This window comes from Elaeis guineensis, chromosome 10 (genome assembly GCF_000442705.2).
Source record: "Elaeis guineensis isolate ETL-2024a chromosome 10, EG11, whole genome shotgun sequence".
NCBI lineage: Eukaryota > Viridiplantae > Streptophyta > Magnoliopsida > Arecales > Arecaceae > Elaeis > Elaeis guineensis.
The window spans coordinates 676735-702450 of record NC_026002.2 but is presented as its reverse complement, the minus strand read 5'-3'; the positions used below and the strand labels follow the sequence as shown (position 1 = coordinate 702450).

General features: G+C 40.1%; 1 protein-coding gene across 2 annotated transcripts; it reads right to left on the bottom strand.

Moving 5' to 3' along the window:
• Positions 1 to 9412: 9412 nt before the first annotated feature.
• LOC105036476 (uncharacterized) lies at positions 9413 to 12846 on the bottom strand. 2 transcript variants are annotated; one of them, XM_073245098.1, is made up of 2 exons: positions 10100 to 12843; positions 9413 to 9950 (listed from the first exon to the last, which is right to left on the bottom strand). In XM_073245098.1, the coding sequence occupies exons 1-2, from the start codon at positions 12789 to 12791 to the stop codon at positions 9583 to 9585; spliced, it is 3060 nt and encodes a 1019-aa protein (XP_073101199.1). In that variant the 5' UTR covers positions 12792 to 12843; the 3' UTR covers positions 9413 to 9582. The 2 variants fall into 2 exon arrangements, with proteins under 2 accessions (XP_073101199.1, XP_073101200.1); XM_073245099.1 differs by having other exon boundaries at positions 9809 to 9997; positions 10100 to 12846.
• Positions 12847 to 25716: the final 12870 nt, after the last annotated feature.

Here is a 25716-nt window from a genome sequence, read left to right as displayed (position 1 = left end):
TAGGACAAGGTTGTAGAATTCTTTGAATGTCGACTTACATGAATTAACAAAAATATAAAACACAAAATATCTGATCTTCGTTTTATTTGGTGAAGAAAACTTTTGACCTTACCAGATATTTAGATTAATTTTGGTGACCCTTCCCCTTGGAAGGGATTCTGCAGCCATAAAATCAGAGCATCCCTTCTTTCTGCTCCACTATACTCCTTTCCTCCCTTTCAAGGAGTTCTCTTTTTCACGCGTTGGAGAAAAATATGTTCGCCATCAAGGGATAGGAGCAACAGAGATTTAATTCCAAACAATCTGTTCCCTCTCCTACGGACTACTCTTGAGGACTGTTCCCATCTTTATACGCTAAATAAGACAATTATTTTTATTAATTAATTTATTTTTATCATAAGGGATCAAATGAACAAGATGAAAAGACACTACAAAATAATACAAGATAATACGGAACACTAAAATTTTCACAAGAAACTAAGATAAAATAATCAAATAATTACCTATAACTAATGATATAAATATTGCGGACTTGTTGTTACAAGAAGTCAGATATATAAAGCCGCTGGTCATTTTTTTGCGTGCTATGCCAGCCTGATGTGGCATGGGCACTATATTTTTTTGAGAAGATCAGAGGGAGTATGAGCCCTCCCCTTTGGGAATAATATATAATATAAATAGAGTAAGATATGTCCAATGACTGAGTGTCTTGGTTTCGGTTTGTGAAAGGTGTTCGGAGATTTCTATGGTGCAAGAGCATTTAACAACTATATTTTATTATGCATAAGTTGATGTTCGAGATAGGTGGCATCTTCGCTCCTGTAAATTGGCATCATCGATGCAAAGGAGGATCGTCCAATGCGCAGAATCACAAGAACAGACACCAATATACCAGAATTGTGCATGATAGAAATAACATTGAAAACTTAAAAAATTATATTCAAAAATAAAAATATTATAAAAGATATGGTAGAAGAACCAGGTTCCATATCCCGTGATGCAAGTGAAAACCATCTAGTTCACCAATTATTTCAGCAGTACCTGATTTTGAAATAAATATCTATCTTTTATTCTCAGATTTAATAATGATGAGAAACAAATGTAAAGCTCAGATAATTTTCTAATTAATTAAGCAAATCTATCCCTGGAACTAGCCTGTCTTCAAGTTTCCAATCATAACAAAATTCGAAATAAAAATTAAGAAAAGAAATATCTAGATTAATTTCTTTTAGTCAAAGATTAATCTAACCAATAACTGAGTCTTTAAAATAGTCCATATACTCGTCTCTAATCATGTGACAGGTATTGAGTGAAACTAGTCATCATATGATGATCTCACTGGGTTATATTGGATAACTAATTTAATATTAATTACTTGATAAGATATCCTAATAAATTTGGTGCCATCCTTATAAAGATTGATTTTAAACAGTGATTCAGGGGCTCTGATAACAACCATTATATATAAACTTTGATTCAGTAAAATCAGGTTGCAAAAGAGTGTACATACTAATCACCCATGTACAAATTGTACTAGGTGTATTAGATTAACCCAAGCTGGTATTATATTCCTTCTTTTCCTGATCTAAATCCATCATGCTGGGTACCAAGATCAGAAGTTGGTAACATCAGAAAAAAATTTCAGATCTTGGAAGGGAACATTCAACAAAAAGTTGTTGCCCAAATGGTGCTCCATCGAGCAGAAAATTATAGATGCACATGCCATAATGTTGGCTAATTAGGACCAACCGAGTTGGACAGTTGCCACCACCATATTTATCTTAGGTTAGGAGTCCAGAAAGGTCCAACTAGGTAGGACAATGAGCGAATGTGCCTGATCTCAAAAAGTATTAAGCTTGCTGGAATCAGAGTCCAATTAGGATTCTTATCAGACATGCCAATTTTTGCTTACACACCAAATTCAATATTTCAATGTGGACTAATCTCTTCAAATTAGGTGTGCCTTAAGGTGTTGTACAAGTGGTTGAAGCACAATAAAATTAAGACCGCAATTTGATTAGGATTGGAAATGGACATCATCGAATAGGAAAGCTATATTTGACTACGTAGAGTCAGAGGTACCTGAATAGGATCCAATCCTATTAAAATAACAACTTTACCAAAAAAAAAAAAAAATTCTATTAAAATAACAATCTTGGATGAGGTGTCCTTCTATGAATAAGGAACCAAACTTTATTCGAATAAGAGAGCAAGTTTGAGATTTTAGGGAACAGAATCAAATTTAGACTAGCTAGGACTTTCCATATAGATAAATTATTAGGGTTAAGGGTGAAAGTGAATTGGGTGATATATGCCAAATCCATTTTTGTATCCGAATTTGTCCAGATATGGATAGAAATTTGAGCATCCGATCCATATCCGTATCTATATCCATCAAAGAAAAATAGATATAGATACACAATTATTTGATCTATATATGAATTATCCAAATATTTGATTCTATTTGTCATCTTATTTAATTTTATATTGTATTCATGAACTTTTAATTAGAAAGATACATAACCACACTAATATGCTATTAATTTGATTTATCATCTACTTAGTAATATCTTTAATTCCATAGTATAAAATTTAGTTATACGATTTACATCTGTATTTATATCCATCTTCTAGTATCTAACTTGTATTCACATCCATTTCAAATAAATATGGATACGAATTTTTACATCCAACTAATATTCATATCCGTATTTATATTTGTTTAAGAAACAAAAATAGATATGGATACACTGGTGCCCTATTTGTATCCAATCTGATTTCAGCCTTAATTAGGATTGATCACTGGTGGCTCTGATTGAGGACACTCCGACTTGGTTGTAGGCAAAAGATCAAGGTTCTGCTCACCAATTGGAAGGAAACCATCTCCAAACAAAATGAGAAATGTCAGAAATCAGATATCTTATCAAATAATATAAGGTCTCAAAGATCCAATAGGAAATCCTAGAACCAAACTACAATTAGGATCTAGATCTGATAAAACTCATCATATGAGTTTAGATATGACTCCTAGCCATATTGTGGCACTGACCTTGGGGTGGCCATGTAACTTTTAATTGCACACCATCTAGTGGTGCTACAAATGACAGGGGCGGCCTACCTTCCTACTTTGGCCACTCCTCACTTGAATCATATCCAAGTGAGCCAATGGCTAGCCTAGAGATGCAAATGAGTCAAGCTATTTGCAAGCTATTCAAGTTCAACTTAGATCTAAACTCGACTTGACTTGGCTATGATCAAACTCGAATCGAGCTCAAGTGCTAGCAGCTCAAATAATTTTTCGAGTCAAGCTTGAGTAACTAGATACTATGGTCTATTCAAGTTTATGTATATTTGTAATAATATTATTTTTATTTATATAATATATATATATATATATATTATATTATATGAGTAGGCCAAGGATTGAATTTGAGCTCAAACTCATATCCAAGTATGGCTTGATTGATATTCGAGTCAAGTCGAGTCAAGCTCGAGTATTATTTTTTTTTTTTATTGATTCAAGCTCGAGCTTGGAATATTAAGGCTCAATCAATCTCCAATAGAGTTTTGAGCTTAAGTATTTTGAATTGAGTCGAGCTCAAGCCTCTAGCTAGTTTATTCGGCTAGGCTTGATTGCACCCCTAGGCTAGCCCAAGTTTCATCTTGCTTGACCTAATCTAATCCAATCTTTGTCTTCAGACTATTTCTCAGGCCTAATCTCTTCCCCATTTAAATTTGCATCTTTTGATCCAATCATTGAGGGAACAATCAAATGGAAACTTATTCCAATTGATGGTGGTAGATACACATGCTCGATGTTATTAGGATATGTAAACTCGGATTCTTGCTCTCCAAAGGCCTACCTCTTATGTCCTCCTTGTTTGAGCCTCCTATTTCTACACAAGCTGCATCCTATAATCTAATCCGCCTCATCATTCTATTGTTCCAATGCGTATACCATTGAATATTGTAGTATTGAACCCTTAGCAATCCGGTTTCATGATACGATAGAACCCTAGACCATGTGAGACTTCATTTTATGAAAACTATTCACATGAACTATAGTAATTCTGGAAAGCAATTATTTTCAAAACCTTTCGAGTTAATTGCAATCATGTCTCATATGTCCAATTATGTCTTTATCTAATATGGACACTATGCTATTATGATGGTTTCTATGTTGAACTATTTGGCCCTCACTCATATCTAATTCTAGTAAACCATTGTGAACTCTATCAATGATATTGTCTAAAGTATCATTGTCAATACATGGGTTTGGCCAAAAATTTACTAACATCCAGAGTACAACAAGGCATGCCTATTACATCAAGTGACGACTTGCAAGCTCATGTATCAATTGCCCAAATCTAAAGCTAATAGTGCATAGTAAGGTGGATTGCCAATGCTAGCCATGTAGAGTAAATGGCATGCATGGGTATTAGTGTAAGGTTTCATCTTGGTGAAGAAGAAACTACATGAAATTACTATTCATATCAATAGTCTATAGGTACGTGCTCAACATTACCCATAGCTATGAATATATTTTGAGTACTTCAGGATATCCAATTCTACCTGTTAAAATCACTCTGTTCACTTAAATAAACCCTCTGTGTGCTTATGGACTTGCTTTTGGCTCGATAGCGATGTATGGCACAAACCCCACCATATGTGATTTTGTGTGGATAGGAGATAAATATGATTTCTCAACTATCTTATGTTAATATACAAGTAGCTTTTAGTTATACCATACTGTTGGGTGGATGTCTGGCCAGGACACCACCTCTCAAGATCCTTTCAGTACCACGCGATGCAGCAAGAAGAAAGAAGAAACAAAACAAAAAGAAAACAATCAAAATACGTGGATCAGCCACAAAAGGGCTCGCCTCCACGGGGCATGCAAACTTCACTATGAAAAAGAAATTTTACAAGAGGAGACCTCACCCTCAACCCTTGTACACCCAATTCTTTCTCTCTAGAAGTTCCCCTCACAAAAGCTCTCTCTCTCTTGGAGACCCCCCTGAACCCCTGAAGTGCCTGGCGATCGCTGTCCAGGAGCCCTGCTCCTTCTCTCACAGCAACGCTTCCGCCTCTCTTTCTTCTCGGGTTCGTACGGCGTTGTATGGCGAGAAATCCGAACCCCTCACATCCTCTGTTCGTCACAGTACCCTTTTTAAAGGGTTAAACAGGGTTTAAACCTATTAGATTAGGTTTAAAAGTCCTAAACAAGCCAAATCAACCTTCTCAACCGTTGGATCGTCACCGAAAATCACCTGGGCCCTCCGATCACGCTCCGGTCCACGGAATAGTGCCGTGGACCACGAGAAACGCGTGGAAAATGCCCACGCGGTCCACAGGCCCCGTCGTGGACTGCCCGGTCTACGGTGGACCGGGGCAAAGGGGCCAGCAGGCCGCCTGGGCCTGGGCCGGCCCGCGCGCGTGGGCCTGGGCCGCGCCTGTGTGCGGGCCTGCGCGCGCTTGGGCCGCGCGCCCACCTGGCCCGCCCGCCCCGCTGGGCCGTGCGCCCGCCTGGGCCGCGGGCCTGGGTCGCGCATCCCGTGCGGGCCTGGGTCGTGCATCCCGCACGCCGCCGCTTGTGACCGCGCTGCCGCCGCCGGTCGCCGGCGGTCCTCCATCACCTCGATTCTCGTGCCGACTTCAAAAACTCGTATCTCCACCATCCGAGCTCCGTTTCAGGTGATCTTGATCTCGTTGGACTCCATTTTTCGCTGCGAACCTCGCTGTGGACTCAATGTGGGCTGAATCTCAAGACATCAAATCCTAACAATCTCCACCTCGACTCGATATTCGACCTCCTCCAAACTCCGAGAGCTTCTGGATCTCCTCGCCCCCATGCCCCGGGGCAATCGCCTGCTGATCATGGATGGGCAAACATGGGAGTCGAGCCAGGCTGCTTGATCCCATCTCCGTCGTATGCTGTGCTCCTTCTGACCTGAGACCTGCTTGGGGCATCATCCTGCGGTAATAGGAATCTCACCTTGCGACGTCGCCTCTCATCCTCCCGAGTTTCCTGTCTCGTGCTCGATCCGCCTCCTGGAGCTCCACCTCGCACTGGACTCCCTGCTAGGTAATAATATCCTCTGCTCCCCTTCTTCCCCTCCGGCACAATCCTATTGCCGCATAGCACCCTCAAGATTCCTCCACCAGCTACCGTCCTGTAGCCTCTCGAATCCAGTCTGCTAAGTGAGATAAGATTCCATCTGAAATCGGGTATGTATCGGACCTCCCCCAATCTCCTCACTGCACCGTCATGTGTCCTCCAGCTGACCGTCCCAATGCCTCTGATCGCACAGCTCGATCCATCCGGCAGATATACAGTGCTCTCACTGTTCTCCAGGGAGTCAAACTGCTCCTCTCTGCAACACACATGATAGGGGCATGCAGAATCTAATATCCACTGCTGGGAAGAAGTAGATACCTCATCAGATATCTCTAGGACATCTCCATCTGAATCACTGTCGGCCGTCGCTACAGCAGTCACCGTCCGATTTTTCAGTTGAGGGCAATTTCTGGCTAGATGCCCCAACTCCTCACATCGGTAACACCTGGTTTTGCTCAAGTCCCTTCTGGACTTAGATCGCCCTCGTTGCGATCTCCTGTCACTCCGTCTACTACCTCCTGCACCTCCAGAAGCCACCAAAGCTGAGCTACCGCCACTTGAGCTCGAGGCTGGGTTCTCCCTCCTGAGAACCTCGTTCTGGAGTATCGCCGCGGTGACCTCGTCCATCTTGATAGTGCTCTTCCCCACTAGAAGAGCAGTCACCAAGGACTCGTATGAAGGTGGAAGCGACGCCAGCAAAACCAGTGCCCTGGTCTTCTCCTCAACGTTCTCGCCAACGCTGAGGAGGTCGGTGAGAATCTTCTGGAAGTGGCTTAGATGCTCCTGCACGCTCTGTCTCTCAGTCATCCGCAGTTGGTAAAACTGCCTCCAGAGGAAAAGAGTGTTGGTGAGAGACTTCGCCATGTACAACTCCTCGAGCTTTGACCATAGCACCATCGGGAAAGTCTCGCTCAGCACATGGATCACCACCTCATCCGTCAGGTACATGCGGATGGTACTCACTGCCTGCATCTGTAGCCGTTTTCAATCTCGCACCTCCATGGTGGTCGGCTTCTCATCGTACAAGAGAGCATCGATCAACCCCTGTTGGATGAGCACGTCCTTCACCCTTACCTGCCACAAGGAGAAATTGCTCTTACCATCGAACTTGTTGATCTCCATCTTGATTGTTCCTGTTTTCTCCATCTTCAGTCTTGCTCACCACCACTGCAATCAGCGTCCTTGTACAACCTGGCTCTGATACTACTTGTTGGGTGGATGTCTGGCCAGGACACCACCTCCCAAGATCCTTTCAGTACCACGCGATGCAGCAGGAAGAAAGAAGAAACAAAACAAAAAGAAAACAATCAAAATACGTGGATCAGCCACAAAAGGGCTCGCCTCCACGGGGCATGCAAACTTCACTATGAAAAAAAATTTTACAAGAGGAGACCTCACCCTCAACCCTTGTACACCCAATTCTTTCTCTCTAGAAGTTTTCCTCACAAAAGCTCTCTCTCTCTTGGAGACCTCCCCTAAAACCCCTGAAGTGCCTGGCGACCGCTGTCCAGGAGCCCTGCTCCTTCTCTCACAGCAACGCTTCCGCCTCTCTCTCTCTTCTCGGGTTCGTACGGCATTGTACGGCGAGAAATCCGAACCCCTCACATCCTCTGTTCGTCACAGTACCCTTTTTAAAGGGTTAAACAGGGTTTAAACCTAATTAGATTAGGTTTAAGAGTCCTAAACAAGCCAAATCAATCTCCTCAACCGTCGGATCGTCATCGAAAATAACCTGGGCCCTCCGATCGCACTCCGGTCTACGGAATAGTGTCGTGGACTGCGAGAAATGCATGGAAAACATCCACGTGGTCCACAGGCCCCGCCGTGGACCGCCCGATCCACGGTGGACCGGGACAAAGGCGCCAGCAGGCCGCCTGGGCCTGGGCCGGCCCGCACGCGCGGGCCTGGGCTGCACCTGTGCGCGGGCCTACGCGCGCCTGGGCCGCGGGCCTGGGTCGCGCATCCCGCGCGCCGCCGCCTGCGGCCGTGCTGCTGCCGCCCGCCGCCGGTCGCCGGCGGTCCTCCACCGCCTCGATTCTCGTACCGACTTCAAAAGCTCGTATCTCCTCCATCCGAGCTCCGTTTCAGGTGATCTTGGTCTCGTTGGACTCCATTTTTCGTCGCGAACCTCGCTGTGGGCTCAATGTGGGCTGAATCTTGAGACGTCAAATCCTAACACATACTCTTAGCACGAAACATCTATGATATTTATGAAGTAGGCAAACAGTGGAAAAAAAAAAAAACCCCAAACATATATAGAAAATTGGTGCTGTTCAGTTTAAGTAGGCAAATAATAGAAAAAAGAGGGACATCTTGATTGTGGTGAATTTAGCTATACAATTGGGAGTTCATAAGTTTGCATAAGGGATAACAAATTATTGGAAACTCTCAAACCACACTGAACCACAAACTTGAACATACCACTAACATAAGATTTCCAATCTAAGAAGTGTTTCAACGAATTTCTCTCAAAGCAACAGTCCACTTGGATGCGCATTGAACTACTTGGCTCTAATACCTTGTAGATTATCCAGTCTCACTAAGATACGATGCCGAATTGGGAAGGTGCAACAATGTCATTCTGCAGAGCTACATAGGAGCTAAACTGTGACTGGATGAAGTGCAACCTCCACGCATTGGAGTCACATGCATCCTGCTGCATCTGAGATCATGTTTAGACCTTGAAACCATCATGGTTACTCCACGTTTGATATTGAATGAAATTAGTAGGGGCCAACTTCACTTTACACTCTTATCAATCTAGTTGCCGGTGCTTGTTTGTGAAGATAATTTTATTGATCTGTTACATGGTAAAATCATATTTTTAAGTCATTATCTACTTCATCTGTCGCAAGTAAGCCAATAATTTCTGATAGTTGTCAGCTGTAAGAAGTTCGCCGTTCCATACCTTACTGCAATTTTGTTCGATATGTTTCTAGCATTTGGTAAAGGAATGAGCCATTATAACCTGAAGTAGCCATTACCAAATCCTAATAGGGGTTTTGCTTGATAAATGATGCAAGGTACTTGCTTACAATTCATTTACCTGGCTAAGATGGCCATTGCCACATGATCAGTCGTGTTGCAGGGTGGGTTTAGAATGTGTCAGCCTTCTATCAGTTAAAAAATTTGAACAGTTCCTGACCTAACCTGCTATTATAGAGGAAATGTCTAACTTGCCAACTACAAACATTCCACGAAAATGGAAAATGATTTAATCATCTCAAATCCCCTAATGAAGAATGGTCGAAAAGAATGAAACAAAAAAGAAAGTGTTTTTGTCTGAGATCAATAAAAGTTATCTTTCCTTTCCAACAACTTAATAAAAATTCTTATGCATCATGACATTTAATACAATTAAACTTGTGATATCCAATGAAACTTGTGACATGTCGTGACTAGTTTGATCCTATTACCATTATAAATATTGAGCCAAAGGTTGGTGTGGTCTTTGCCTTCTCTTTTCATGATTCGCTACGCCCAAAATAGGCGTTTCTAATTGCATGCATTTCAGTGGCCACGTCTCTCATGTTCATTCGTTCACCTGGAGATAATGTTGAGCACAATAGGCCGACTCTTATCACAGCTACTAAGCATTGGTGAAGGCTCCTAGTAGTGCTTCCTCTCGGGTCATCATCATCTTGGATCAGCAACAATGGATCAATAATTTCCTCAATCCTATCAGGAAATGCCATCTTAACAAAACTATCAAGGGTCAATCCATTTCTAAATGCATCATCAACAGGTCTCTTTCCTGTAAAAATCTCCAAAAGAAGGAATCCGTAGCTATACACATCACCTGATGTAGATATCTGTCCCCCTGCCCCATACTCTACGGTGCATACATTTCAGAGTTAGCACTGCATAAGCCTAGGAAAACTAAAACCATGATATAAAACAAATTAACCATTCTCTTCTAGAAAAAGAAAAAAAAGGAAAAAAATACTATTAAAGCTTTGTTTTGTTATGATCTAGAATTACCTGGAGCAACATACCCAATTGTTCCCCTTATGACGTCAGTTGAGTTTGCTGAATTTTGCAAAGACATGCTCATAGCTTCACAAAGGATTTTTGCCAACCCAAAATCCCCTACACGAGCAACCATGTCAGCATCAAGAAGAACGTTACCAGGCTTCAAATCACAGTGAACAACTGGTGGTTGACAATTGTGATGAAGATAATCCAGTGCTTCGGCAACATCAATGGCTATGTTTAACCTCTGAAGTAAATTTAAACTGTTCATCATTCGCTGCTCATTGATTCCTGGATGCAGCCAATCTTCTAAACTCCCATTAGGCATGAATTCAAAAACCAGAGCTTTGAAATCATCGCCTCTAAAATCAACACTGGAGCACAATGTTATGATCTTGACCAGATTACGATGTCGGATGATTCTTAAAGCATCACATTCAGCTATGAAACTCTTGATAGCTCCTAATTGTTGCAGGTTAAAAACCTTCACAGCAACAGCTGCATCGTCGTGAAGTAAAGACCCTTTATAGACCAAGCCATATCTTCCTGTGCCAATAAGATTGGTGGAGGAGAATCCATCAGTTGCCTCAGCCAATTCCCTGTAAGATATTTTTGGATATTTGTCATCCAAGGAAGATGCAGATGATCTCGTGTCCTTTCTTGGCTTTTGTTTCCAATATAAGAAAACGAGGAGAAAGATCAGTGTCAAACACAAAATAGCACTAATCATTGGTATCAGTACTCGAACCAAATGAGACCTTCCACTCTTTTCTGATGATTTTTTGGGACATGCAGGGAAGTGAAGTTCTGGTATACCTCCACAGAGCCCATAATTGCCAATTAGCGAGATAGCAGGCGCATTGTTGAAGATTCCCTTTGTCGGCACTGCACCATCCAGATGGTTGAAAGACAGATTGAGATATTCCAATAAGTGTAAGTTTTCTAGCAATTCAGGTATGGGACCTGACAGGTTATTGTGCGAGAGATCGAGATATTCAAGTGCTTTAATGTCACCCAAAGATGGAGGAATGGTCCCCTGGAGGAAGTTATTGTCAACGAAGAGGTATTCCAAGACCTCGCAATTGCCAAATGTGCCAGGTATCTCACCTGACAACTTGTTTCCAGAAAAAACTAATGCTCTGACATTTACCATGCTGCCAACATCCAATGGTAGTTCCCCAGTCAAATAGTTGTCCGAAAAATCCATATAATTTGATAGGAAAGAAAGGTTGAATATCTCGTTTGGGATGCTACCACTAAGATTGTTTTGGGATAGGTGTAGATCTGCTAAATGTTGGAGATTTCCCAGACTTGAAGGTATGGGTCCTTCAAAGGCATTACTGTCTAAGTAGAGTCTATTCAACTGGGTGAGGTTGCCGAGGGAGGATGGAAGGGTCCCTGTTAACCTGTTTCTACCCAAGGAAAGAACCTGCAGCATATGAAGTTTTCCGATATCTTCTGGGATGTTACCAGTGAGTAGATTATTCTCAAACCCCAATGCATACAAATTGAATAGGTTTTCAATCCCAGAAGGAATGTTCCCCGATATATGGTTAGATTCCACTGTCAGAAGCTGGAGTTCTATGGAGAGATTCGTGATTGATTTTGGCAATATACCACCAAGCAGGTTGATGTTTAGGCCCAATATCTGTAAAAAACTGCAGTTGGTTAAAGAGTCGATGAATGCCCATCCATTAGCATGACTTGCTTCGAGCTGGTTGCTACCGAGATTGATGTGGTAAAGACCTTGCAATCTTCCCAAATTTGAAGGCACCTGTCCACTAAAATTGTTTTCATAGACATCAAGGTCTACAATTCTGGTGGCATTGCCTAATGAAGCTGGAATGGGTCCTTCAAACCGGTTACCACCTAAACAAAGATAGTTAAGTCTAGGAAGTGTATTGCCCAGGGTTGGTGGAAGGCTACCCTGCAGCTGGTTGCCAGCCACGTTGAAAAGATACAAGTATGAGAAATTGTAGAGGCGCAAGGGAATGATACCGGAGAGCAAGTTTGCAGACACTTGAAAGAATCTTAGGTTTGCAAGGTTGCCTAGTTCCTCTGGGATGCTTCCTTCCAAGGAGTTTGAATACAGTGTAAGCGCATAGAGCGAAGAAAGATTCCCAATCCAAGGTGGGATGACTCCTGTGATGTTGTTTGTCTCGAGCAGTAGATACTCGAGCTTTGTTAGTGACCTGAGCTCATGTGGTATTCTCCCTGCAAGAGGGTTGTTGCTCAGGTCAAGTCGTCTGAGGTCAGAACAATTGGACAGCTCAACAGGGATCCCTCTCACGAATGAATTAAAGCTCAGGTTTAGTCGCTGCAACCGGTGCAGATGACCGATATGGGAAGGGATGCTATCAAAGAAGCTATTGTTTTGGAGGTTGATTTTTCTGAGGAAAGTGAGATTTCCTATGGCTGGCGTAAGAGAGCCCACCAATCCCCGGGAGCTGAGGTCCAAGGCTATGACCCTCTGCTGGTGCTTCCTGCCGCACGTGACTCCCTCCCACCCACAGAAATGGGTGGTGGCATTCCATGTGCTTAGAACTCCAGAGGGATCGCTGGTTATTCCATCTTTGAATGCAAGCAGAGCAAGCAGATCTGTCTCATCGGTGAACAGAGTCCGGGCAGTAGCAGCAAACCTGAAATGGTTGAAGGAGTTTAGAAACAAAAGGAGAGACAGCAAGAGCATCGTTACCTCCATATGGATTGCCTTCTGCTTAAGCTCTACTTGGAATCACCTGTGAGAGTTGGAGGAACCTAGGTGGAGAATTGAGATACATTTATAGACTAAACGAGATTTCTCCGTAACCTTGCATCTTAATTTCTTGGATTAAAAGCCAACATTAATTTGCAAAGGCGAATAAAAAAAGAAACAAAAAGAAAAAAGATAATAGGGATATGTTTGTCCGTATCAGTCCGCGGTTCGACTGTTCCACCTACTCATCAACAAATTTGTTCTAATTAAAAATTTCACATCAGATTGCTAGGAGTTAAAATCCAGTGGCGTCAACACGGCATCGCTTTTTCTTTTCAAAGTCAGTCTGCCAAGGAAAAACATTTCAAAGTCGGTCTGCCAAGGAAAAACATAAAAAAAGACTGCTTTCTCGTTCACGGGCTTTCTTCCCTACGTGCGTTGACGGTGACTTGTTGAATTTATCTTTAGAAGCCATTTACGAAATATTATAATCAAATCCAAAAAAGTTTTACGTATCCATATTGGTCATTTTTTTTTTTTTTTTGGTAGAATATCCATATTGGTCTTTATACCGTTCTGCCGCTGCTTTGTTCCCTCAAACTAATAGCTTTATCTTTCATATTAAAATTTTTATCAGATGGAAAAAAATATTTGTTGGACTAGGTCCACCAGCTCAGTGGTAGATCAGTCCAAACATGAACCAATATATAAAAATGGATAAAAAAAAAGAAGGGTAAAAAGGATCAATATAGATATATTTGTGTATATTGATTTATGGTTGGATTGATCCATCAGCTCACCAGCTAACTTGATCCAACTAAAAATTTTATGTCAGATTGGTAGAAGCTTGAATCGACTAGAGTCTACATCGTATGGTTTTTCTCATGATAATGGAACCCTTTGTCATTGACTTTTCAATATCATTCCACAAGGAAAAAAGAAAAAAAAGGATTCCTCTCTCTTTCAAATTCTTCCTTCCATATGTGTAAGCCAAAATCTTTTGTTCTTCGCTGTAATTTATGCATGGGTGATGACTTATTGAATTTAGTTTCAGAAGCCATTTAGGAAAGAGAATAATCAAATCAAGAAACAAAAGAAAAAGAAAGAAAATTATGAGGCTACTGTTGAGATTCATTGCCAAATTCTAGTCCAATTAGAATTTTTTTTTTAGTTGATCATTAGTTTTAATAACTTCAAGATTCTAATTCTAGTATTACTCTATTTAATAATTTTTTTCTAAAATTTGTAGACTTTATATTTCAATGAATTTTTATTTTTGAGTTCATGTAGGAGTTAAATATTCCACTCATGTGATGCTCTATTTAAAGGGACATTTGGTGTCTCTTTTGTTGTATGGAAAAGTATAAAAGATGTGAAAAAAAGAGAAGAAAAAAATTATTTTTGTACGTGAAACTTTTTTTGTGAGGGAAGCAAATTTATTATTTTGATCTTATTTTTCTTTTGAATGAATTTGTTTTTCTCTCCCAATTTTTTTTTCTAAATTAATTATTTTTTTCTCTTATGTTCCTATATATATATATATTGTCACGCCCCAAATCCGGAACATAACACGGCCATGCTATCGAGGGATGGAACCCACGATAATACGAAGCCAATCCATCATAATCATCTAAAATCCATCAAATCAAAAGTTTCAATTATATTATTCATCAAATAATCGAACCAATATGGATTCAGAGCATCTAAATCCAAAAGCAAGTACTAACCCGAATCTCAACATTCATAAATAATTACAAATCCATGATTATAAAATAAATTAAACTTATGCTGTCAAATTTTTAAGCTTGCTATGCCGATCTTCAAGTTTGGATTCCTTTTTCCGATCCCAACCTTATTTCTCTGTTCAAATAAAAAGAAAACAAAAAGAATATGAGCTACACTAGCCCAGTAAGTAGAACTTGCACTTTCTTATCGGATCAACCATAAGTTTTTTTCATGATAATGCAATATTTAGAAAATAGCAGGTAATATAAAATAAAGCATTTCATAGAGTATATAACAAAACAGGTTATAAATTCATCATGCATGTATAAATCATGTATATTTCACAATCATGAATCGTAAATCATTTTCATCATGTATTCATGTCATGTTTCAAAACATTTCTCACAGATATTCGTGCTTAGGTCACTATTATACCCGTGACAGGGCCATGTTTCTTAATCGACAGAGTTCTTAATTCATGTGCCAACTTTATACCCGCTGGCAGGGCCATGTTTCGTGTGGATGCTAGCTCCGGATGTCGACCTTCCCGAAGAGATTCATTCATAGCTATCTGAGAGCCTTTGAAATCATTATTTCTTTTTCTTAAAGCATACATATACGTAGATGGAAAAACAATGAAATTCATGCTTCATAATCATGCTATTTTCATAAGACATATTCATGAAATCAATGCTCATAATAAAACATTCTTTTTTATATCGCATATGCCGATCCTTATTTTATGAAAAATTATGATTTTATCAATAGCAATTCTTTACATAAAAGCATGATCATTTCAAAATAAATAAGGAGCTTAAAATCCACTTACCTCGTTCATCTAAGATCTTCAGATTTTGTTAGAAGAATCAGCTAATCCTATTTAAAATATCAAATCATTATCAATTTCTATTTCATAAATATAATAAGATTAAATCATAAGGAAAGAGGACTGTTCACCGGATGTGTCGGACCATCCAGATACCAGAGCAATTCAGGATCTCTGATCTGAGGGTCAGATTTAAGTGATTTGATCAAGAAATCATGTAGCACAGATCGAATTAAAGTCAAGATCAATCAATAGGGTTCTTTAATAATAAACTTGAAAGATCTTTGATATGATCAGATGAGGTTGACATACAGCACGAATATCAAAGCAACTTCAGATCATCTTGTTAGAGTCAATATGAGCTTCTATAAGATGAAGGCATGACTCGATACAGGATTCATAGACCCTTTTTTTTTCTTTTTTCTTTTTTTTTTTTCTTTTTTTTTTTTTTCTTTTTTTTTTTTCGTGGCCTTCTTTGGCCGGAACAGGGGACCTAGAGGTTCCCGTTCCTTAAACCGGCCGTTCACGGCCACGCCTTGCCCGACGGTGGCCGGCGGCAAGGGCGGTCTTCCCCCGAGTTTGGAGGGGCCTGTACCGGCGGTCGGTGGTGACCGTCGGTGCCGAAAAATTGGAGAAAGAAGAGGCCGGACAGTGTTTTCTTTTCCAACAAGATCCGACGACATCCGTCGCCGGCAATCATGCCCACAGGCACCGGAAGAAGGGGAAGAAGAGGGAAAGAGGAAGGAGGTCTTACCACAACCTCTGATGACCCCCACCGACGTGAAATCGCGGCGAGCACAGGTCGAAACGCCACGGCTTCAATCGAAAAAATCAGAGAAAAACTCCGACGATCGTCGGTGGCTGATGGATCTACACTTAGAGGAGAAGAGGGAGATTCTTATAGAGCTCGTCCTAGGATCTTTTAATGGCCTTAGGACTCCAATTTTTGATCGGAAACAGGGAAGTGGAAGACTCCGATCGGGAGTCTTCCTGCTCTGTTTTTTTTTTTTTTCTGGTGGGCTTTGTGGGCTGGTTTTGGGCCCAATTGGGCCGGATTATCACACACACACACACACACACACACACACACACATATATATATATATATATATATGTGTGTGTGTGTGTGTGCGCGCGCGTGCGCGCGCGTGTGTGTGTATTGTATTTGGTATTTGTTCTGAATTTTGGGCCGGCATGAATGATCTCTTCAGATAGCATGCCATTCTACAGCTATTCTACATCATGGGCTTAATATTTTCTCAAACACCCATACTGCTCTTAGAAGCTTTCCACAATCGTCTCTAAAGCTTTCCACAATCATCTCTATATCAATCTGTTGTTTTAATCCCTCAAGCTAGAACTTTTAAAAAGTTTGAGAGAATAGAAAACAATATTTCATTAGAGAACTCTTACAACTTCTTACTTAATTTGTAAATAAGACCTCTTTTTATAGATTTTGTCATGTGCAGTGAATGTATATGAATGATTGGGACATGTACTAGTGTCATAAATCTAATGGTTAGGTATTCCTTTTGCTTCCATAGAAGTCTGAAAAAATGTCTTTCTTTTTCACCTAATCTGCAAGTTCCAGAGAATTTGGTAACTCTCTAGCTCTTTTGGGTCCTTCCAAGAAAAGAAAATGCGCATGAAGCGGTTGATACAAATGCATGAAATGCTTGGTCTGTGACACCTATCAGGCCCTTGAAACTAGTATATGTTGTTGGAATCCTCGAATTTCATATATATTTTTTAATTGTACATATGAACCTCCGGTATGATGGAGGAGGTTATCTCTCATATGAGTTAATATATATGGTGTATATTTATTTAATGAGACGAGTATCAGGAAGGTGACTTCGTGAGCAAATGTATCCGCGTCATTTAATTTGCAAATGGAAATAACTAATGGTGTCCAATGACATGTACATCTAACGATATGGTATTGGTTTGTGTTCTTTAGATGGCATGGATTTTATAGACTCCTTGAATCACTAAAAATTAAAGGAAAAAGAATATATCATGAGATGGTCCCATTAAGCTTGGATTTTCATGAATAACTTAGTATGTGTACCAAATGGACACAATTTTTTTGTTATGTGATGTACCATGCGATATGATACATTATGCACCATCCACCGTACCATAGATACTCGACATGCATCACACAGCTCGTGCATCACGCAACTCGTTATGCATGATTATCGTGCTGTACATCACATCATGTGATGTACAGTAGAGAATCCTTGTATCAAATATTTGTTGGAGTCATCATATACGCCAACTCATAGATTAACTAAAATATTTTTTTTTTTACTTTTTTAGTGCTGATCTGTGTTAGTTATGTTGAGCCTTAGGCCCAATAAACTAAAATTTGTCTTTCAGCGGAAAATAGTGGTATGTCATCTTTGATTATGAGAGAGAATGTATGGCGTTTAAGTACGAGAGAGGGAGTGGCGTGACTAGTTGCGAGAATTCTTTTCTTGTAAGATGTTTTTGTGAGAAAGAATCAAACTTATTGTTTTAATTTTTATTTTTTTTGAATATTTCTTTTGATACTGTAGCTTGATTTAATAGTTGCTTACCCTGGATCTTGGGTCGGTATCTTTGGCCTGCACCGGAAAACCTGTCATTCTCCAATTCTCTCTTCCAGGTTCACCATGTAAACAGATCCAGGCCGCCATCTCAATTTGATATGTCATTTTCAATGCTTTTCCACTTGCTATTGAGTTGCTCTGAATAGAGGACAAGGTTGTCAAAGATGACAGAAGGAAGGGTCCACACCGAAACTAGTAGCGATGGCAAGAAGCAAAGCTGTTGTCAATATTTTAATTTTGATACATTTAATCATTCTTAGAATGCTCTTGGCTCATGTAATGCATGTGAAAGGTAGCGGGGGTCAAATCTAATTAACCTACTTCCCCATGCATTTTGATACATTGAAGTCCGAAAAAATAGGGTCGAGAACAAGCCTACACAAGCCATATCGTGTTGCTCCTATAGTGAGGGCTTAAGATTATCCAAGATTTTTATTTATATAGCTGGAAATAATAATCCCAAAATATATTTGATATACCTCAGAACTAACCGAACTAACGTGCGTGGCACAACTAAGCAATCAAACCTGCCACGAATGGACCACCAAGTTCTTACGTCAGCCAACTAGTTCCTACCACATGGCCATTCTGAAAGGAGCAAGAAATGCGTGAATTTTCCATCACTTGATTAACCACCTCATTTTTAAATAATGGATCTGCTATTCTTTGCAAACCAAATTAACCCTGCCTTGTAAGCTACAATAGCTTTCAGTCCTTTCTCTACCTTGGCTGTGGTAATGGCTGCACCAAAGCCGGTAAAGTGTTTAGAACAAAAGGCAAATCACATGACGGAGCCAACTGATTTCAGCATTGCTTGGCAAAGGAACAGTTCACAAATACATGCTGCGATTTTCTACTGGCTGATAACAATAATCACAGTAGAGATTATATTGTCAGATAAAATTCCCCTATGGTTCAATTCCCATTTGCAGGGAGATTTCAACCATAAAAGTTTCCATCAGAATGATTTGACTTTTTGAGGCATACCCAGTTTCCAAAGGCACTGAAAGTGAGTCAAGTTTGATGCAGTTTCCGAAGAGTAAATGTTAGGATTTGACACCTCGAGATTCAGCCCATATTGAGCCCATAACGAGGTTCGCGGTGAAAAATGGAGTCCAACAAGACTAAGATCATCCCAAACGGAGCTCGGATGGAGGAGATACGAGCTTTTGAAGTCGGTACGAGATCCGAAGTGGTGGAGAACCGCCGGCGGCCGGCGGAGCGGCGGCGGTGCGTGGCCCAGGCGGGCGGGCGGTCCAGTCGGACACGCGGCTCAGGCCCCCGCGCGCGGGCCGGCCCAGGCCCAAGCGCCTTGCCTGGGCCCTGCACCCCGGTCCACCGTGGACCGGACGGTCTACGGCTGGGCCTGTGGACCGCGTGGGTATTTTTCACGTATTTTTTATGGTTTACGATACTATTCTGTGGACCGAAGTGCGATCGGACGGCATGGGTGGCTTCCGATCTTGATCCGACAGTCCAAGGGATTATTTGGCTTTGTTTAGGGCTCCTAATCCCTCTCTAATTGGGTTTAAGCCCTATAAAAGGCTGAAAACAGTAAACAGAGGGGTGTGGTTTTGGCTTTCTCCAGTGGATGCGCCGTACGTAACCCGAAGAAGAGAGAGAGGGTTGTGACGCTGAGAAGAGAAGCAAGAGCAGGGCTCTGGAGAGGCTTTTGGACAGCGGACATCAGGCACTTCAAAGGTTCAGGGGGTCTCCCAAGAGAGAGAGCTTTTGTGAGAGAAACTTCTAGTGAGAGAGAAATTGGATGTACGAGGATTGAGGGTGAGATCTCCTCTTGTAAAATTTTTTTTTCATAGTGAAGTTTGCATGTCCCGTGGAGGCGAGCTCTTTTGTGGCTGATTCACGTATTTTGATTATTTTTATTTTGTTTCTTCTTGCTTTCTGCTGCATCGCGTGGTACTGAAAAGGTCTTGAGAGGTGGTGTCCTGACCAGACATCCATCCAACAAGTGGTATCAGAGCAAAGCGGTACAAGGCTGCAGATTGCAGCGGTGGTGAGCAAGACTGAAGATGGAGAAGACAGGAACAATCAAGATGGAAATCAACAAGTTCGATGGTAAGAGCAATTTCTCTTTGTGGCAGACAAGGGTGAAGGACGTGCTCATCCAACAGGGATTGATCGATGCTCTCTTATGCGATGAGAAGCCGGCCATCATGGTGTACGGGATTGAAAATGACTACAGATGCAGACGGTGAGCACCATCCGCATGTACCTGATGGATGAGGTGGTGATCCATGTATTGAGCGAAACTTTTCAGATGGTGCTGTGGTCGAAGCTCGAGGAGTTATACTTGCAAGCTCACGCATCAATTTCTCAAATTTAAAGCTAATAGTGCATAGTAAGGTGGATTGCCCATGCTAGCCATGTAGAGTAAATGGCACGCATGGGTATTAGTGTAAGGTTTCATCTTGGTGAAGAAGAAACCACATGAAATTACTATCCATATCAATAGTCTATAGGTACGTGCTCAACATTACCCATAGCTATGAATATATTTTGAGTACTTCAGGATATCCAATTCTACCTGTTAAAATCACTCTGTTCACTTAAATAAACCCTCTGTGTGCTTGTGGACTTGCTTTTGGCTCGATAGCGATGTATGGCACAAACCCCACCATATGTGATTTTGTGTGGATAGGAGATAAATTAATATGATTTCTCAACTATCTTATGTTAATATACAAGTAGCTTTTAGTTATACCATACTCTTAGCACGAAACATCTATGATATTTAGGAAGTAGGCAAACAGTGGGAAAAAAAAAAAAACAAACATATATAGAAAATTGGTGCCGTTCAGTTTAAGTAGGCAAATAATAGAAAAAAAAAGGGACATCTTGATAGTGGTGAATTTAGCTATACAATTGGGAGTTCATAAGTTTGCATGAGGGCATAACAAATTATTGGAAACTCTCAAACCACACTGAACCACAAACTTGAACATACCACTAACATAAGATTTCCAATCTAAGAAGTGTTTCAACGAATTTCTCTCAAAGCAACAAACCACTTGGATGCACATTGAACTACTTGGCTCTAATACCTTGTAGATTATCTAGACTCACTAAGATACGATGCAGAATTGGGAAGGTGCAACAATGTCATTCTGCGGAGCTACATAGGAGCTAAACTGTGATAACCCGGCCCGTTGGGCCTAAAGCCCACTAAGCCCATCGAGAAAAAAAAAAAAAAAGAGAAGAAGACTCCCGATCGGAGTCTTCTCCTTCTCCGATTCTGATTGAAATCGAAGTCCTAGGGCCATTAAAGGATCCTAAAATGAGCCCTATAAGAATCCCCTCCTCTCCTCTAAGAGAGGACATAGCAATCACCGATGATCGCCGGTATTCCTCTCCGATTTTTTGATTGAAGCTGCGGCCCCTCGACTCGTGCTCGCCGCAATTTCTCGCCGGTGGGGGTCATCGGAGGCTGAGGTAAGTCTTTCTTCCTCTTCTTCTCTTCTCTCCTTTCTTTTTTGTGCCTGTAGGCATGACTGCCGGCGATAGGAGTCATCGAATTTCATCAGAGAAGGAAGCTATGTTCGGCCTCTCCCTTTCTCTTGATTTTTATAGCACCGACGGTCACCGCCGACCGCTGGCTTTGGCCTCTCCGAGCTCGGGAGGGTCGCCCCTTGCCGCCGGCCACTGTCGGGCGAGGTACGGCCATGATCGATCGATCAAAGGCAAGGGGACCTCTAGGTCTCCTGTTTCGGCCAAAGAAGGCCACGAAAAAAAAAAAAGAAAAGAAAAAGAAAAGAAAAGAAAAAAGAAAAGAAAAAAAAATAAAAAAAATAAAAAAATACTTATGAGAGAAAGTGTCTCTCATCTCTCTCTCTTAAGTCTAAACCATTTTTTTCTCTCTCTAGAATTGAACTTTCTCTCTCTACTTTCTCTCTCTAAAAATTTTCTCTCTCTAAGAAGCCCTATGGATCTCCTATTATGCCATCTTCTTCACTCCTAGGGACCTATAATCTTAAATCAATTTAGAGCCGAAAGGGGGGGATTTATTAGACTGATCATCAAGTCGGTCATCTTCTTATATTATATAATTTTATATATGAAATAAAATTTAATAATAATTTAATATTTTAAATAAAACTGTCTGATTCATTTAAGGAAGATTAAAAGGTCTAGGATGATCGAGGTATGTAGATCTTATGCTCCTTATTTATTTTTAAATCTCTATGATTTTCATGCATAAGATCTCTTATTAATGAAGTCATATTTTTCATAAAATAAAGATCAGTATATGTGATATGAAAAAGCATGTTTTATTATGAGCATTGATTGCATGAATATATTTTATAAAAAGTTGCATGATTATGAAGCATGAGATTTTATTGTTTTCCATCTATGTATATATATGTTTTAAGAAAAAGATACAAAGATTTCAAAAGCTCTCAGATAGCAATGAATGAATCCTTTCAAGAAGGTCGATATTCGGAGCTAGCATCCACATGAAACATGACCCTGCCAGCGGATATAAAGTTGGCACATGAATTAAGAACTCTGTCGATTAAGAAACATGGTCCTGTCACGGATATAATAGTGACTTTAGCACGAACATCTGTGAGTAATTTTTTTGAAACATGACGTGAATACATGATAAAAATGATTTATGATTCATGATTATGAAATATACATGATTTATGCATGTATGATGAGCTTATAACTTATTTTATTTCATGCTCTATGAAATATTTATTTTCACAATAATTATTATTTACGAAATGATGTATTATCATAAAAAAATTTATGCTTGATCCGGTAAGGAAGCGAAAGTCTACTTACTGAGCTAGTGAAGCTTATATTCTTTTTATTTTCTTTTTCATGTACAGAGAAATAAAGCTAGGACTGGTAAAAAGGGAATCCAGGCTTGGGGATCGACAAAGCAAGCTTAGATATTTTGTACTAAAAATTCAGTTTATGTTAATATTGTAACTATTATGAATTTTAGGGCTTGGATTATTTTATTTTTGGATTTAGATGCTCTGAACCAGTTTTGATTTAATTAAATATTTGAATTAAACTTTATTATTACTTTTATTTATGATGCACCTATTATTATATTTAAGAAGATGAATTTTGGCTTCGTATTATCACGGGCCCATCCTTCGGTAGCATGGCCGTGTTATGTCCCGGATTTGGGACGTGATATTTTATGATATCAGAGCGATAGATTTAATCATGGATAGAACTTAAAACCTAACAGTGGGTAGTTAGGTTACGTATTGTTAGACTCTGATTTAAATTATTAACTATACTACAGCTCTGTTATAAAAATGTAATAATGTTAGTATTTGACTAGGAAGCGATGAGCGACAGGGAGGGCGAGACCTTGGCAAATATGGCTGCTAGGACAAGAGGAGCAAGGTTGACGTCGCGGGGAGCTACCAATCAACCAGTTAAGTGGGCTCCTGACGCACCGGCCATACAGACGGACATTGCTGGTGTATGTCAAGTGATGGCTCAGCTTATCCAGCAGCAGGCACAAACTGTTCCTCGACCTACATTATCTATGGAGTCATACTACGAGAGATTCAGAAGGCTCAACCCATCTCTATTTGAGGGTGGATCTGATCCTATGGCTGCAGAGATATGGATTCGAGAGATGGAGAAGATGTTTGATGCCCTACAATACCCTGAGAATGTGAAGGTCAGATTAACCATTCCTATATTAAAAGAGAATGCTGAGTTTTAGTGGACTGCAATAAAAGCTGTCTATGGGAATAATGATGATCAGCTCACTTGGAAAGAGTTCAAAAAGATATTTTATGATCAGTATTTTTTTGGGACAATGAGATTAGTAAAAGAAAATGAGTTTCTAGCCTTAAAGCAAAAAGATGATATGACAGTATTAGAATATGCTAACAAATTTAATGAGCAAGGCCACTTCTGTCCCCAGCTTATGGAGTTCGAAAGGAGTAAAGCTAACAGATTCGAACAAGGTCTAAGATATGAAATTCGGTCTCGTCTATCTTCACATATTTTAAATAACTACAAGGATGTACTGGAGCGAGCTTTGAAAGTGGAGTCTGAATTAAAAAGAGCAGATCTAGAAAGAGGAGATAGGAAGAGATCTAGATCAGTAGAAAATCTAAAGGATCAGTAAAAAAATTTTAAAAATAATAACTCTGATAAGAAGAAAGAATCTATATCCTGCTCCTATTGTGGAAAAAATCATAATGGATCTTGTCTCAAGAGGATAGGAGCATGCTTCTTATGTGGGGAGAAAGGACATATGGGTCGTGATTGCCCAAATAAGAAAAAAGATGACTCTAGATCTAACAAACCAGTTGATCAAAAATGGAAAAGGAATATACGAGTGTTTGCTTTAAATCAACAGGAGGCCAACGCAAGTGATCAAGTGGTGACAGGTACTATCCCAGTCAATTCTATTCATGCTCATATGCTATTCGATTCTGGCTCTTCTCACTCTTTTATATCTCTCAAGTTTGCTACTTCTTTGAATTGTGTGCCTGGAAAACTAAACGAACCATTATATGTTAGCACACCTTTTAAAAATATTATTGTTGCTAACATTATTTTTAAGTATTGCATAATCCAAATAGAAGAAAAAGAATTAGCAGTAGATTTGATTCAGTTAAATATGCATGATTTTGATATTATTCTTGGGATGAACTGGTTATCTTTGTACCAAAAATACTCATATTGATTGTTTTAGAAAAAGAATGATATTTCAAATTTCAGGTGAACCGTAATTCTTCTTTCAAGGCGAAGTTCATAATACGGAACCTAAACAATCTTTGAGTATTATCTCAATCATGAACGTAAGAAAAGCTTTGAGGAAAGGATGCAAAGTATTTTTGGCCCATGGAGTGGACGCCGAGAAGGAAAAGATAAAGTTGGATGATATCCCAATTGTCAAAGAATTTTCTGATATTTTCTCAGATGAACTATCCGAACTGCCTCCAGATCGTGAGGTTGAATTTAAAATTGATATCACACCAGGGATCGGACCTATATCAAAACCTTCTTATCGGATGGCTCCCGTAAAATTATGAGAATTAAAGGATCAACTGCAAGAATTTTTGAATAAAAAGTTTGTCCGATCAAGTACATCACTCTGGAGAGCTCCTGTGTTATTTGTAAAAAAGAAAGATGGGAGCATGCATTTATGCATTGACTATCGGGAGTTGAACAAGGTAACCATAAAGAATAAATATCCTCTTTCTCGAATAGATGACTTATTTGATCAACTTCAGGGTGCACAAGTTTTCTCCAAAATTGACTTACGATCAGGCTATTATCAACTAAGAATTAGAGATGAAGATGTACCTAAGACTGCATTTAGAATCAGGTATGGCCATTATGAATTTTTAGTAATGTCTTTTGGACTAACCAATGCACCGACTGCTTTTATGGATATGATGAACAGGATTTTCAAGCCGTATCTGGATCAATTCGTTGTTGTTTTTATTGATGATATCCTAGTTTATTCTAAAAATATAGAGGAACATGAGAGACATTTAAGGATTGTGTTTCAGACCTTGAGAGAAAAGAAGCTCTTCGCCAAGCTTAGCAAGTGTGAGTTCTGATTGGATAGTGTTGTTTTCTTCAGCCGTGTAATATCTAAGGAAGGAATCTCAGTCGATCCAAAGAAGATAGAAGCCGTGGTGAATTGGCCTCATCCAACTAATGTGACGAAAGTTAGAAGCTTTTTAGGCTTGACTGGTTATTATAGAAGATTCATCAAGGAATTTTTCAAATTGCAATTTCTCTAATCCGCTTAACTCAGAAACGAATAAAA